The 14,669-nt window shown below is 37.5% G+C and overlaps 1 protein-coding gene across 7 annotated transcripts in view; it reads right to left on the minus strand.

Moving 5' to 3' along the window:
* Positions 1-14,669, minus strand: part of FAM135A (family with sequence similarity 135 member A) — a 93,882-nt gene that overhangs the window by 7,832 nt on the left and 71,381 nt on the right. For 6 of the 7 annotated variants that reach the window (XM_061460512.1, XM_061460511.1, XM_061460513.1 and 3 more), the window contains 5 exons: positions 14,303-14,463; positions 12,876-12,967; positions 10,794-10,891; positions 5,132-5,283; positions 3,731-3,841 (listed from right to left, as the gene is read on the minus strand). In XM_061460512.1, the coding sequence (XP_061316496.1) occupies positions 3,731-3,841; positions 5,132-5,283; positions 10,794-10,891; positions 12,876-12,967; positions 14,303-14,463 (614 nt within the window). Of the gene's footprint in view, positions 1-3,730; positions 3,842-5,131; positions 5,284-10,793; positions 10,892-12,875; positions 12,968-14,302; positions 14,464-14,669 lie in introns of those variants that run through there. The other variant, XM_061460517.1, reaches the window with a different exon arrangement.

Consider the following 14,669-nt stretch of genomic DNA (forward strand, 5'->3'; position numbering starts at 1 on the left):
TAACAAACTCGAGGTGGTACCAGCTATTTTTGAACCAAAAATTAATGTGATCAAGACTAACAATAATAAGCATCTACTGCTTGAGTTTGAACCTCACACATGTCACACTTTCAGCTTTTATCTCAGAACTGGGTAACTATCATTCACTCATATCAAAGGATGAACTACAACAAACAAATGGCAGCACTGTAACAATTTTAACTGTAGGAAAACCTGTTTATTTCTTATGGGCCGCTTTAAAAAAAAAAACTATCAAAAGCTTTTTGGAGTACAGGAAAACTGAGGTAGAGAACTCAAAAGAAGCTGCAAAGAGCAAGTTCTGGGTACCTGTTCCTTCAACCAGTAATGACAGAATGACTTACACTATACAAAGGAAGAGCTGCATGATTAGATAGATAAGAGAGATTTATTAATGGTATATTTATCATTTTTAAGTTTCATTTTTCAGTTGCAAAGGTTCTTTTAAAGTCCTAAACTACTACTAAGTGAGAATGCTGTACATGTGCAGAAGACTCACAGTTCTTTTTCTCTTGTCACAAACACTTTTAACAGGAGAAGCTCATTTTGCAAGCCCTCAGCATTAAAGCATTAAAACTGCTTCCAGAACGGGTTCTTTGAGAGAGATCTGGGAAGAGAAAGAGTCCAAAAAATTTGGGAGTGGCAGGGAAGCTAACTGGTGCGTCTTCTGACGATGAGATCCAAGAGTCTTGAGGTGACTGACCTTCAGCCATGAAGCACAACCTGGCCCCAAACTTTGAGAAAACAGCAAGTTTGGCAAAAATATTTGTCATAGATCCTCCTAGATGTGCTACTGTGATAGAAGCAGCTCTGAAAAGGATTTATTGGAAATGTGTTCAAGAGTGCAAAATTTCTGCTGTCAACTGGTACTCCAGAATTCAGAACAGAGAACAGAAATGAGCACAAATCTAAGCAACAAGATGATACATTTAACAGTATGTTCTCTGGCAAATTTGAGAACTAGAGCCACAAAGCACCCTACAACAATGTGGCTGAGACCTTGGCCCTTGAAACATAACCTACTGGATCCACAGCCAGCTTTAGGGATGATCTGAAAATCAGCTAGACCATAACAGAGTTGAAACAGCAGCAAGTTTTGCTGCCCTAGGGACTTTCCCAGCTGCAAAGCCAACATCTGAAGAAGACACCACATAAAGCAGCAGCAACAGATGTTTCAGCATCTTATACTCCTATTTTCCTACAGGATTGAGAAAAATCAACAGATGCTGTAAAATCAGGGTTATACTTCTCAATAGTGTTGTTCATCTCTTGAATGGAGCCTGGGGTAAAGTGATTTCTGTAAACACCTATGCTTAAAATCCCCACAGGGAACAATATGCAAATTATGCACTGAAAATCTGTGAAGAGGAATGGTACAGTTAGGGGAATCCCAAACTCCTCTCTCCTGGTGTTTTCAGAGTCAAGCATGGCCAATACTGTATGTCCACTGAATGAAAAAAATTTATGACAGGACTGATGCATGCATTGTACAGGTATGAAGAGTTAAAAGGCAGCAACACCTATAGTGTACATACAGCATATTAACTCACCCCTCAAAGGAAAGCTTTCTTCCTTCTCTTTCAGGGAAGCATAAAGCCTGCTTTTTCTCCTGAAATAAAATTATCAAACTTCCACATTTCTTTCTCCTTCTCCCCCAGCCTTTTCTTCTCCCTCAAACCAACCCCACTGAAGGACCTGGAAACAAGACTCTGTATGAGGCTGTGGCCTGAGGTACAGCTCTTTCCACCTCTTCAGTAAGAAGGTAGAAATCAGAGACTGAGCCCTAAGAGTTTTAGGCTCCTTCTACAGTTTATGGGGAATGAAGTCTGAAATGCATGTTGTGACTCTTAAGATGATGTTATCCATGTGTCGTGGTTTAAAACCAGAGAGACAGCTTGTTCACTCACTTCCCCCCCTTCTTGCCCTCCCCATACTCCCGGAGGGACAGAGAGGAGAATGGAAAAGAATGCAACTCCCACGGGTTGAGATAAGAACAGTTTAGTAACTAAGGTATAACACAAATCACTACTGCTACCACCAATGATAATAATGATAAAGGAAATAACAAGGGAAGAGAATACAACACCTCAGCACCAGCCAACCGATAACTTGCCCCCGACCAAGCACCAACCGATACCTCCTCCAACCCTGCAGTCTCCCAGCCCTTCCGGCTAACTCCCAGTTACATCCTGGGCATGACGTGCTGTGGTATGGAATACCTCTTTGGCTAGCTTGGGTCAGGTGTCCTGCCTCTGCTTCCTCCTGGCTTCCCCTCCTCCCTGGCAGAGCATGAGCCTCACAAAGTCCTTGGCCAAACCAAAACATCCTTGTTATCAGCTCTGTTCCCAAGCAGAAAGTCAAAACACAGCACTGCACCAGCTACCAAGAAGGAGAAAAATGACTGCTACTGCTGAACCCAGGACACCATGTCTTTCAAAAAGCCTGTCATATAGGGGTTTGCTGTAAGAAATGTATATTTCTAGAATAGACAACAATACTCAAATAACAGTGTCTCTAGTCATGTTGGGAGGTATACACATAAAAGCAAGGAATATCAAATTCCTTAAAGCCAACTGATTAATTCATCTGATTATCTCTCCAACACAGGTCCCACAGCCATACCCAACATCCACTGTGTAACTTCTCATCAGCTGGTAACTTTGGTTCAGGATGAAACATCTATTTTCAAAATCTTTAAATACTAGTTCAGCCTTAAGTTTTACTTAACTGGCAACAAAATTACCTTGTGATAGAAGGTTTTGAACAGAAGGGGAAAAAAAATCCCATGTTTTTTCCAAAATCAGTTTTTGATCAACATTCATATCTTAATCCATGACATTTCTTTTGTTCCTTATTCTTTTCTGCTTCTTTCAACACCCCAGTTTTATATTCAAACATCTCAAGAGCTAGATGTCAGTCTTTTCCTGCATCTTTGTACTGCTTTCCTTTCAACACAGTATCACCTGTGACAACCTGCGAATATTCTGAGGGAGAACCACGCATGGATTTTTCACAGAACTCCATGAGCATCTCTAGCTCCACAACTGCTTGGCTGACACATACTGAGAAACACCTGTGGGATGAATCCTCACTAATTTTATAATGCTTAATAGAAACTACCCCACAACTGGCACATTATCCACTTCTCAAAACTTCCTCTTAGCCAACAGCTGAAATAAGAATCGTCAAACCAGAGAAAATGGAATGAATGACATCATATGAATAATCTAGCCTGGGTTTTTTTTTAGCTATTATAGCAACTACAACTCCTCCTTCAACAAAATTAGTTTTTATTTTACCTAACAATCTCAATGAGGTAATAAACAACTAGTTAGCAAAAACTATAAGGCAGATTTTTATGTTTATAGAACAGATAAGAAAGGCAGACAGAAAGAGGTAATGGATGTACTTGACTCATCACAGTGAAATTACCAGTTTCAGTGGCCCAAGAGCAAGCTGATGCATCTACAGCAGTCTAGCAGCTGCACTTGGAACTTCTGCTCGTAGCTAGGAAAGAAAGTCACACAGTAATGATGCACCTCTGCAACGAAAATGGTTACTGTTTACTTTACTTGAAGAGCATGAGACTGAAGTGAAAGTAACTCTTAAATAAACTGAATCAGGAGCTTGTCTGAAGCAATTTCTTTTAAGTTTCCTATTCACTTTTATGTACAGTGGCCTTTAAAAGATAGGAAGTGTTAACAAAGCTTACCTGCTTTTTTACTGAGTTTGTATAAGAATGTTTGTCGTGGATCCGAATGGTCTCGACATGTCAATTGCAATAAAGAACCAGACTTCTTCCATTTCTGCATAAACCACAGTCCTGCATTGTTACGTACAACATGAGTACACATCAGAGTAAAATATGAAAACTAATTTAAGTAAATATGTAAAGTCTGTATATTTAGCCTCTCAGATACTAATTTTATTTTTCATACCAGCACTGTTAAGCCCAGAAACACTGAAGTTTTTTGTTCATCATTATTTCCTGTTTATATATATAACAAAGCATGAAGGCTGTTATTTCAACTAATGTACATGATTATATTCTGGATTAGAATTTGATAGTTTTAATCGTAAATTAACTGAAAGCCATGTGCTGGTGACTATATAAACGAGCAAACAGCCCTACCTCTTTGTCTCATGGAAAACTGCCATTTCTAAAAGCAAAGTAATGCTAAGTGATTCAGTTACAGATTAAAACACTTCAAAGAAGCTATCCAATGATACACTATGTTAAACACCCAGTAGACGCCTATAATGCATAATACTATAGATGTCTTAAACCTGAAGTGAACCTCACAGGTAGCATACTGAAGGCTATAAATGGTACCATTTCAACCAAATTCAAAGAGTTCTCATGTTCCCCCTGCTTCTATAAACTCCAACAGTAATTCCAGCTAGCCCACAATGCCTATTGATTTCTCTTAAGCTCAAGACAAGTTTTTTGCCTCCTCATTTTTGTATGAAACCAGATAATAAACTAATAAATAAACTGGCACTAAACAAAGTATTTAAAAAGTTTAATGAGCATGTTCCTCTTTAGTGAAAGTAAGTGTTACGCACTGGGGGTTTGGGCTCTCCAAGGTGCTAATCTCTGAAACAAGTTTTCACTTTAAAATTTGATGCTACCTGAAAATATTTTCTAATGTTTATTTCAAAAGTCAGCAGTTTCGACAAGTTCTCCGAGAGCTACATTTACTCTTTAGGAAACAGACATTCATAAGGTATAAACACATCTGCAGAAACACACTGCAGGTGATGAGGTTGTAAGACACTACCAGTAGTTCAGAATTATTTTAATGAATTTTACCTATTGGTTTTGCAGATTAAGTATATTAAAATTCAGTTTTTAAATAAATTGAGCTCAACACACTAAACTGGAGTTTATGGTATAATAGAAAACCTGAATCAAACACACTGAAAACACTTATGTCAACCATCTTTTGCACATTCCTATATTGATACTTATATTTTTGTAACTCTTCACATGACAGTGAAACATGCACTTTCTCATAATCAAAGTACTGCAGAAATGTGTACCCCACCTGAAACTGCTAAGTGCATTTCAAAAAGAAAATCTAAACTTGTACAACTGAAAATACTACTTTACCTGTATTAACAAGAGCACTGCTGTTGTAGAGGGTACCAAGATGGGGTCCAGACAGAGATAGGAAGGTGTGAAGTTTGTTGAGGTAATATTTAAATCGAGGTCTTGTGAGCACTGAACGGATTATTAAATTACCCAGTGAGTGTCCAATAAAGCTGTTTAAAAAGACAGAAACAGTATAACACAGAATTTGATGGCAATCTATTTTTCCATTAAACAAGAGAAAAATAAAACTGATGTCATACAATGCTGAAAGAGCATAGGGAAAATATTAATGTAAAGTTTCCATTCCGAAGCCTGTACTTTAGATCACACAGAAAGCAGAGCTTGTCCAGATCTCCCAAGCTGCACAACGTCATTACAACCATGTTCTGAGCTCCGCCAGAATTATTTCATACATGGTTTTTGAAAAGCTAGTCAAAACAAACTATCTTTCCACCAGCATCCCCCACCCAAACCCAAGATTATTTCTGGGTGTATTTCTCTTAGCACCAAGTATTCATATCTTTATGAACTGTGCATGACTGAATAAATCACTACTTTGGCATGTGATGGTGTTTGATATGGTAAATGTGTGAAAACCTATTGGAGAAGAATTCCAAAAGTATTCCTATAAGGGGAAAAACCCATTATTTAACTGAATTTGGTTATTTTAAGTGACACCTCAAACCTGCTTAGCAGTTAAACCAAAAGAAGCGATTATCAGCTTGAGCAAGGCAATTGAAGAGTATCTGTCTGCCAAGAGAATGGTACATGCAGTTGTTTCCCTGGTTAAGCATGTTAGGAGGAAGATGGATGGGACTCTTCAGCTTCACATATCTAAGAATAATTATTACTCAATCTGAGGTGCAGTCATATTCACAAGTCTGTGTAAAGCACTTCTTCAGAGAGGCCACTACAAGATCAAACAATTCTAGTTACTCTGCAGTTATGCTTACAGACCCCTGCTGAGGTTAAGGACTACACCATCCTATTCACTGACTTTCAGAGGATATTACAGAGACAAGACTCACAAAATTAAAAGGAAAAAGCACCTTCCTGTTTTAAAATGTAATCTCAGGCCATGGAGAGAATGGACAACCATTCAAAAATACACAGCAGAACTATCATGGCTGGATCATATATGTGCCACAACATTAAACCCATAAGATTGTCCTTCCTGTTTGCTCTGTACCACTATATCCATCAACAAAGACAACTAAAACAAAGCTCCAAGTTTAAAACACAGTGCTAAAAAATTACTTGACTGTTCAATGGCTTCCCAAGCAAGAATTACTGACTCTGAAAATTCCAATTTAAAGCCAAATGAAAAAATTCAAGCATTAGGTTACAGAATGACAGAACCATCCCTGGGACCCTATACTCTGACACAACCATACATTTGTATGACAGAGCAGGCTATCTGTTCTTACCAATACACAGTTGAAGTGTATGTGTGTATGATTCCCATTCACTTGTACTACTAGATTTTCAAAATTGCTGCAACATCAGAAATTTTTTGCTGCAGCTTGCTATGTTTGCCTAACTAATTTAGAAATGAAAGACATGTATCCACTCTGCTGTCAGCACAACAGCACTGCATTTGCAAAACAAAGTACTGAGCTGCTGACTCTCTTGAATAATAAAATTTAAACCATTTCCTCAGAGTACATCATAAAGTCTGCACAAGAAAAACAAACTTGTAGATTTCTTTAGGAATAAGAAAATGTCCATAGAAACTGAGTTTATCCTGAAGATGGTCTGCATGACATGATTACTCTTGAGTAAAAGAGATTATTTTCTCAAGAAGATCTGAACACTACCAGAGATGTTCTCATGACAATCTATCCACTATTTACTAAATACCATAAAGGAACGAGAAACTCTTATTTTGTACCACAACAAAGGACAATTTCATCACTGGAAAAAAAAACACTGATCCAGCAATCTCACCATCCTCAAGAATATGGGCACACCTGAACCACAACTTCAGAAACAGGGAAGATCCATTTGAGGAAAAAAGGGTGGTCACAATTAAATGAGTGAATTAGAGCTCAAAGATTAAACACTCCTTAATTTGGAAAGACTCAGAAAAATAACAAAGGTTACAGTAATGTATTGTGTTCCAAGTTCAGATGTTTAGGTGAAAATGTAGTATGCCTTTAATATTATTTTCTAATAAGAGAAAGGCTTAAGGATTTGCTCAAATCAGAAAGAAAAGCAGAGGAAAAGGAAAACCCATCAAAAAGGGTTTTGATTGTGTAAGACATAAGCACAACCCATCCTACTCATTGCTTCAGACACCTGCAACTGGGATGCGCTGCAAAAACCAATGCATTTCTTAACAGTAGGTGGCAATATTGCCACCTTTAGAATACAAGATATTAACACGCTGAAGTAACAGAATTATACTGCAGTATTTGTATGTGCTTTATGGCATATATCTGCCAATTCAGATAATACTGGAAATTAGACATAGCAAAACCTCATTATTTTAGCCTAACACATGAAAAATCCTATTCAACTATAAGAATTCATGAAAGAAAAAAAAAAAAATCCATCAAAAGCCATCATCAGAAGGTGCTAAAACAATGAACAGATGTTTTAATATATGCATAGCATTAAAATCTCCCTTCTTTTTCTTGTAAGCCAGTGTTACTTAGAGGAAAGGACGATGAGCTGATTAATCCAACTGAGGTTAAAGTTCAACACAGCTCATCAGAAATTTATGTAAGACCTGAGGAAAATGGTTTCTGAAACTATACTGCAAGAGCAGGTGGTTTATTTCCTAGCTATTGCTGACCTGGAAAGGCTTCCATCCTCACAGGTACTCAAAACGTGAATGGGTATGACAGAAATTTGACTTGCTTCAGTTGCATTAACTGGTCCAGATGAACTCCAAGGGTCCCCTGAACCTAAAGTATTCCATGATTCTTTACCAAATAGCTGTTTTATAAGACAGCTGATTTGAATCAAGTTTCCAGTTCATGCTTGCTACACACTTGTAGTGAGCGCAAAGGTTTTGTTCAGAGGAGAGATCAAGTCGCATGTTGGGTAGTGTCCTGGTGCAATAACTGATGGTAGCTTTGGCAAAATCAGTTTGTTCACTGAAGCTGACACTACCGTAGGACTCCGTCCTGATGGTACAGGGAGCACCTTTTCTCAGTAAAAGAATATAGCACAATAAACAGGATTTTGCCATTACCTGAAGGCATGAGACTTTGCATTGACCTGACAGTGCAAAATCTCAGAACTTCTCTCGTCTTGGCCTTGTGCTGACTGCAGTTTGTTTTAGCCATGACAACAATCATGGTACAGTGAAGTAACAAATCAGGCCTGAAACTGCTTTAGTTTCAATATAGTTAATAACAATAATAATAATTAATAACAATCAGCTATTCTGTGTGGCTTGAACTGTGTATCACTAGAAGAAAGTGTGGTGTGGGAGAGTACCAACAGAGGTTTACCAGAGGTCCCCAACTGTTTGTTAATGGTCACTGCAGAAGCACAGTCTTACAGCTCACAAAAGGAAGGCAATATTAGAGATAACAAAGAATGGGGGAAAGAAGAATACACTGGAAACAAAAGAAAGAGCATGTGGGAAGACTGAAAATATGAAGGTATGAAAATAAATCCAGTCAGACCCAAGGCCAAGGAGGTAGAACCACCCACCGTGAACATCATTCTCCTTCCACTGAAGCCCCAAGATGCTGATGTCCCACTGCTTAAGGAAGACAGAAACCACCAGTCTGAGGACCCAGATGGCTGCTGGAAGGGGAGCCTATCACCTGAGAAAGATACTATGAAGTTTCTTCATAACAACTTCAGCTATATCACTAACAGGACTTTTCTGCATTAATTCAGGCTATGAATTTTAGTAGTACTGTAACTAGACTAGCAGTAATTTTTTGCTGCACTCTTAATGAGATTATGAGAGCACTAACTGTACTAGCAATAAACTCTTAGCTCTGCACATGAAGTGTGTTTCTTTTTCCCCTTAACAAGTCTTGGAGATTAAAAGAGGGGCTGAACAGGTATTTCTGACACACAAAGCTGTCAGCTTTCTTGTCATACAAAACCAGTATAGATTATCATTTGACTCAGCTATTGAGCAGCATTTGTATAGGGAACACTTCCTTTAGTTGACATGGAAATTTTGTTAGAAGAAACTAGCATCATTCAGGGGACCATGGATAACTAGCACAAAGTCTGTTTTCTTTACAGTGGGACAGTAAAAAAGGAAATAGGAAAACACTGGATACTTGAGCAGAGGATTTCTCAACAGTACTTTCCTGGGCTTTCTGGGACTTGCATATGAACACACCTTTCTGAAAGCTCTCTCATGCAGCTACCAGGAAACAGCTGCAGGATTAGCTGATAGGTTTAAATTTCTCACAAGACAAGCTATCAGTGAGAGATGGAGATTCTGCTTTGGAAGGGCCAAAGACAAGTATACACCTTGAAAAAGAAACTAAAAAATTGACAATTTCTTTTTTCTTTCAAGTGACAAATAATAGATGAGTCTGAAAAAATATTTACAAATTTAAAATATTATGAAAGAAGCAAAAGAGAATTCAGTTGTCAGGTTTGAACAACAAGAAGGTCATAGTGTGAGTGCGCTCATTACAGCCTTCAGACCACAGCATGGGAGAGAAGGTATCAGCATGGCCTGGTGGGCTACAGAACTCTCCTCTCCTGTACTGAGGCTGCTAACATGCAGTCCTCTTGACACAAATACGACCACAGAGTGATTTAAAATAAAGAAATAAAGAAATAAATTTAGACAAAATTCACCATGTTAAATCTTGCCTTTCTCAAAATAGAAATATTTGTTTAAAAAGCAAGATTATGTTTAAACATGTTAGATGCTTTCTCTAGCTGAATAGGGCCTACCAAAAGCACGAGTACTCAGAAACTTGTAGTAAATTCATGTGATTGCATGTCACAAAACTTCCAGATGTACAACTCGAAGATGTCTAAACAAATGTATGAAGTCAGGCTTGATTTTCCCCCTTTCATCCATCAATGAGCTATCTCCAGCAGCACAGATGAGTTAGTAAGGCAGTCTGCCCAAATGGTGTACTGTATTTTAAGAAAATAAATGGAACAGGTATTCCCTGTGCACAGACTGGGGTGAGCCTTCTACTAAGATGTAAAACATGCTTTCTAGCAGATGAAACAATCAGAAAACATCAGAATGATGATTTTTCTTTTTTTTTTTTCCATGCAGCTGCCCTTCAGCATCACTGATAAGATGGAATTTCCCTGCAGGAATGACAAAATAGACAGTCTGCTATGTCATACTTGGTGAAGAGACTATAAAATCAGAAGAAAGCTAACTGCATTTCAATAGAGCACTATTACGGTTTCCTCTGACTTCCTCAAAATACCTCTTTTTCTGCAGAACCCTACCAAGCAGGATCTGAGGAAGCACAGGACAGCAGTTCCTTAAATGTAATGCTTAGGTCTGCTTTAAAACTACCAACAGGACTAGGTGAGCTTACAACACTGCAGTTTTCCTTCAGCTGGGAAGTCCCTTTCTTTTCCTTGTCCTCTTTTCCCCTATTCCTCCCCCTCCCTGAATTTCACTTTACCATCTCTCTTTTAGCTTGCTCCTGAGCATCACAGTTCAGAACAACACAGGGCTCTAGTTTTATTTCTGTAAATAGTATAGAACAGATATTACCTGATTTTTGAAAGGGTTAGATTATAAATTTGTATATACTGTATAATCTCATCTAAAAGGCGATCTGTCATGGAATCAAAATCAGCAAAGGTATCATTCTGTAAAATAAAAGAAATAAAAAATAATAACTGTATTTTCTAATGCAGCAATATACATTCTGCATTCAGTCTGAATTCTTATTCCCCAGTGTTTTGATCAACAGCACACAAAGCATCCATATTAACTTTGAATACAAACACTACAGCTAGTAATTATAATTCAAGGGTTTTTTTTCTTGTAACATGGAATAAAGTGATACACAATTTACTGTAACACTACTTTCTTCCAATATACCAAAACAAATCTTAACATTACACAGCCAGACTTACTTTTAAGCCTTCCCATACACATAATCTTATCTGTAGTGAAACAGAAGACCAAACTGCATATTCAGAACTAAATCACACTGCCCATGAAACAGAAATGAGACAATTACTGCAACAGCAGAAAGAGTCTTCATTAGTACTGGTTATTCAAAACAAACCAAAATCCCTGAAGTCTTATTGCCAGTTCACAGCTGATTCTCTACAGTGATTAACAGTAAGGAATTAAAAGAGATAGGCAAAGGCTGCCTAAAACTTTTCAACGCAAGTTCCAAAGGATCTGTGCTAAAATTTGTAGTGTTCAACATACTGATAAATGATCTGGGAAAGAAAATGAGGAGATGATAGGTGAGAGTTTGCAGACAAAAGCAAATGTCCAGGATAGTCAAATCTAGAACTGAACAGTTTCAGAAAATGCCTGGGTGATTAAATGGCAAGAAATGCAAAACAATGTTACATAGGGAAACAGTCCTAAACATATATGCAAACAATAAGCTATACATCTGTGTTCTATATAATCAGCTACATTAGGAAAGTAAGGGTAGTACAGAAAAAAAGCATCTTAAATGCCCTGTCTGGCTGGATCGTCTTATTTTAAATGACAAGAAGCTTGAAAAGGGGCAGGGAAGGATATTACAGATGACCAGAAACTGTTTCTCATGTGATCCTGAGAAATACTGAATGGACTAAGTCTCTTCCGCTGCCTCCAGAGGGAGAAATTGTACTTGTTTATAAAATACTTAATTAACTGAAGTGGAAAATGGTGAATGATTATTAACTATTATTTTTCCAAAACAGGCTGTAAGGGGATTTGTTTAAATATCCTTGTTTGCTACTGAATTACTCATATGTATGTACCACAGAAGCCATCTCAACTATATGCCGTGGAAACTGCAAGTAAAAACATTCATAAAGAATCAGTTAGCATTAAGGAGGAACATCTGTCAGTATCTATTAGGCTCAGTGGTCTCAATGGAATTCCCACATCAGAAAGTTTCAGAAATGCAGACTGCCAAAAACTGTAGGGCTAGAGAAGAGGGAGCATGGCTTGGTGCCTGCCCAGCCTGTCCCAGCAGCTACTGCCAGAAAAACACTACTGCACTAAATGAACCTTTCGTTTGAGCCATTGGAGAGACTCTTTGTTCTAATTCATCTCTGATGTATGTCTAATACAATACGTAACACATGCACAAAAAGTAAAAACTGGTCTTCTGTGTTTTGGCAAGTTTACTTCAGCTGAAAATAATAAAATTCATAAAAGTTTAACACAAGAGGCAATTTGATATTGGTTCAGTGTCATGATGTGGGTCCTACAGTAGTACACTGATAAAAGACCAAGAGACAGGTATGTTGTATTTCCCAGATCCTCTGAAATTACACATCTCCCTTCTTGCCACACCAGTTTTCACTATCGCTACTTTTACCATTGAGGTTGTTTATCTACAATCCCAACTGATTACGCTGAGAACTTAGGAGATATCAGTACACACAACAAAATGGCTGCAATAAATGTTATTCCTTACGTATTTACCTTCAGTATCATAGTATGTTTTGTAATTACTTTAACTCAAGCCACAGATCAAATCATGGATTCCGTGAGAACACAATAAAAACACAGAGAATGTGGTAAACTGCCACATGATCGTGCCATTAAATAAACACATCTGAAGATGTGCACTGCTTATTGCTTTACAAAAATTCTTGTTTTGTTGGCAAATACCTGATTCCTTTCGGACATAAGAAAATCTATTCTCCCTCCAGGAAGCCCTAGCTCAATGTAAGTCTTCACTAATCTTAGATCTGCGCTGTTACCTTAAAAGGAAAAAAAAACAAGAGTTAGACTTGCAATACTTCACAAGTTAACTTGTGAAGTTAACTTGCAATAAAAGCACTTAGAATACCAAAATGATTTTTTTATTTAAGCACAGCTAATGATATTCTCAGCCCTAATTAAAATTCAGTAAGACTCGACAGATAAACTGCAATGCCAAATGCAATGCCAAAATGGTGTATAAAAATGGCATTCAGTGCAGACACTGTTTTTAAAAATAAAGGATTTAGGAAGTTGTGTTTGATTCCGTCCTAGCATCCAACATATACATAGCACTGTGAACATTATATTCTGGAAAACCTAATTAATTTTGATAACAGTCAGCTAAAGAGCTTAAATAATTCCATCAAGGAGCAAGGAATAAGGGCAAGTTATGAACATTTTCATGGAATAAAAAGGCAGAGAGGACTGTTAGCAGATAAAGGTACATTTAGACTGGTACCTAAGTTAACAAATGCTAGTTTCACTGGCATCCTGAAGATTTCTCTACATCAGTGATCCTGTAATGCTCTTAAGAGTACCCTTTCTGCCCTAATTAGAGCACAAGATTTTTATTTAAACCTATTATTAATAGGAAAGAACTTGTATGAACCCACCATTTAATCAGAAAATTCTAACCATATGGGGTTTTCTAAGGCTTAAAATACATGTTTTTTTTTAACACCACGTTTTTTGGCCAACATAAATTTAGTGTCCTTTCTAGGCATGCAACAGCACTTGAACAACTACAGCAGTAAGAAGGAGTACTTCTGTTTTAAAAGCGCTTAATAAAAGCTGCTTTATGCCGTTGGAAATACTCAAACCCCAGCTGGGTTGGGTCTTCGGCAGGTGACCCTGCTTTGAGCAGGGGAGTTGGACTAGAGAGTTTCCAGAGATGGCTTTCAACCTCAACCATTCTGTGATTAAATAAAGCCAACTTTTTAAAACTTTATAAACACTTGACTGCATTTTACATATACTATTTTTTTCCTAACAACATACATACGTTTTATTTTCCCTGACACTGCAGTATTACAAATTTTAATCAAAAGTGGTTTGTTAGTAACTTCATTCTATTCCCATGATATGGACAGATATTATTGCATAAAATGGGTTTAATTGCATAAAGGTTTTGTGGAAGACAAATGTTATATAAGATACTTAATTTAAAAGAACCTATGGAACATATTGTCAAATACAGCCATACAATGTCAGATTCCTATTTCCTTCCAGCAAACCTATTTCAGAAGCATTCAGTTCAGGGTTCGAATGACAAACACTAAACCTGACCGTTAATCGAACTGCTATCTCATTCAGTATCACATTTCCCAGCCTACCATCTAGGCCATGGACACAGACTATAAGATGTATTCCTTCTTCTGAGCAGTCATCCTCTTCCATACTGAAATAAGGTATTGAAGAAGCCAGTTTGAAAACATCACTATACATAAATCCAGGAAGTTTAAGTTGCCTCAATTCTTCTTTAGCCTGTAGGAAACTGGAACAAAACCGTATTTATGATAAAGTAACATTTACTATTGACAGACAAATGTAAGGTCTCCTAGAACACTGTTTTATAGTGGTTTTTTACTTTCTTTTCTATGTAATTGATATGAAGGAAAATATATTTATCAAACTAGTATCTTCACAAAACAAACCAATTCCTTCTAAATATTTTTTACTGCAGCTTCCTACAGCCCCTTT

Source organism: Pezoporus flaviventris, unplaced genomic scaffold, assembly GCF_033815535.1.
Source record: "Pezoporus flaviventris isolate CSIRO_AGI_PZ_B2104156 unplaced genomic scaffold, CSIRO_AGI_Pfla_v1 ptg000031l, whole genome shotgun sequence".
NCBI lineage: Eukaryota > Metazoa > Chordata > Aves > Psittaciformes > Psittacidae > Pezoporus > Pezoporus flaviventris.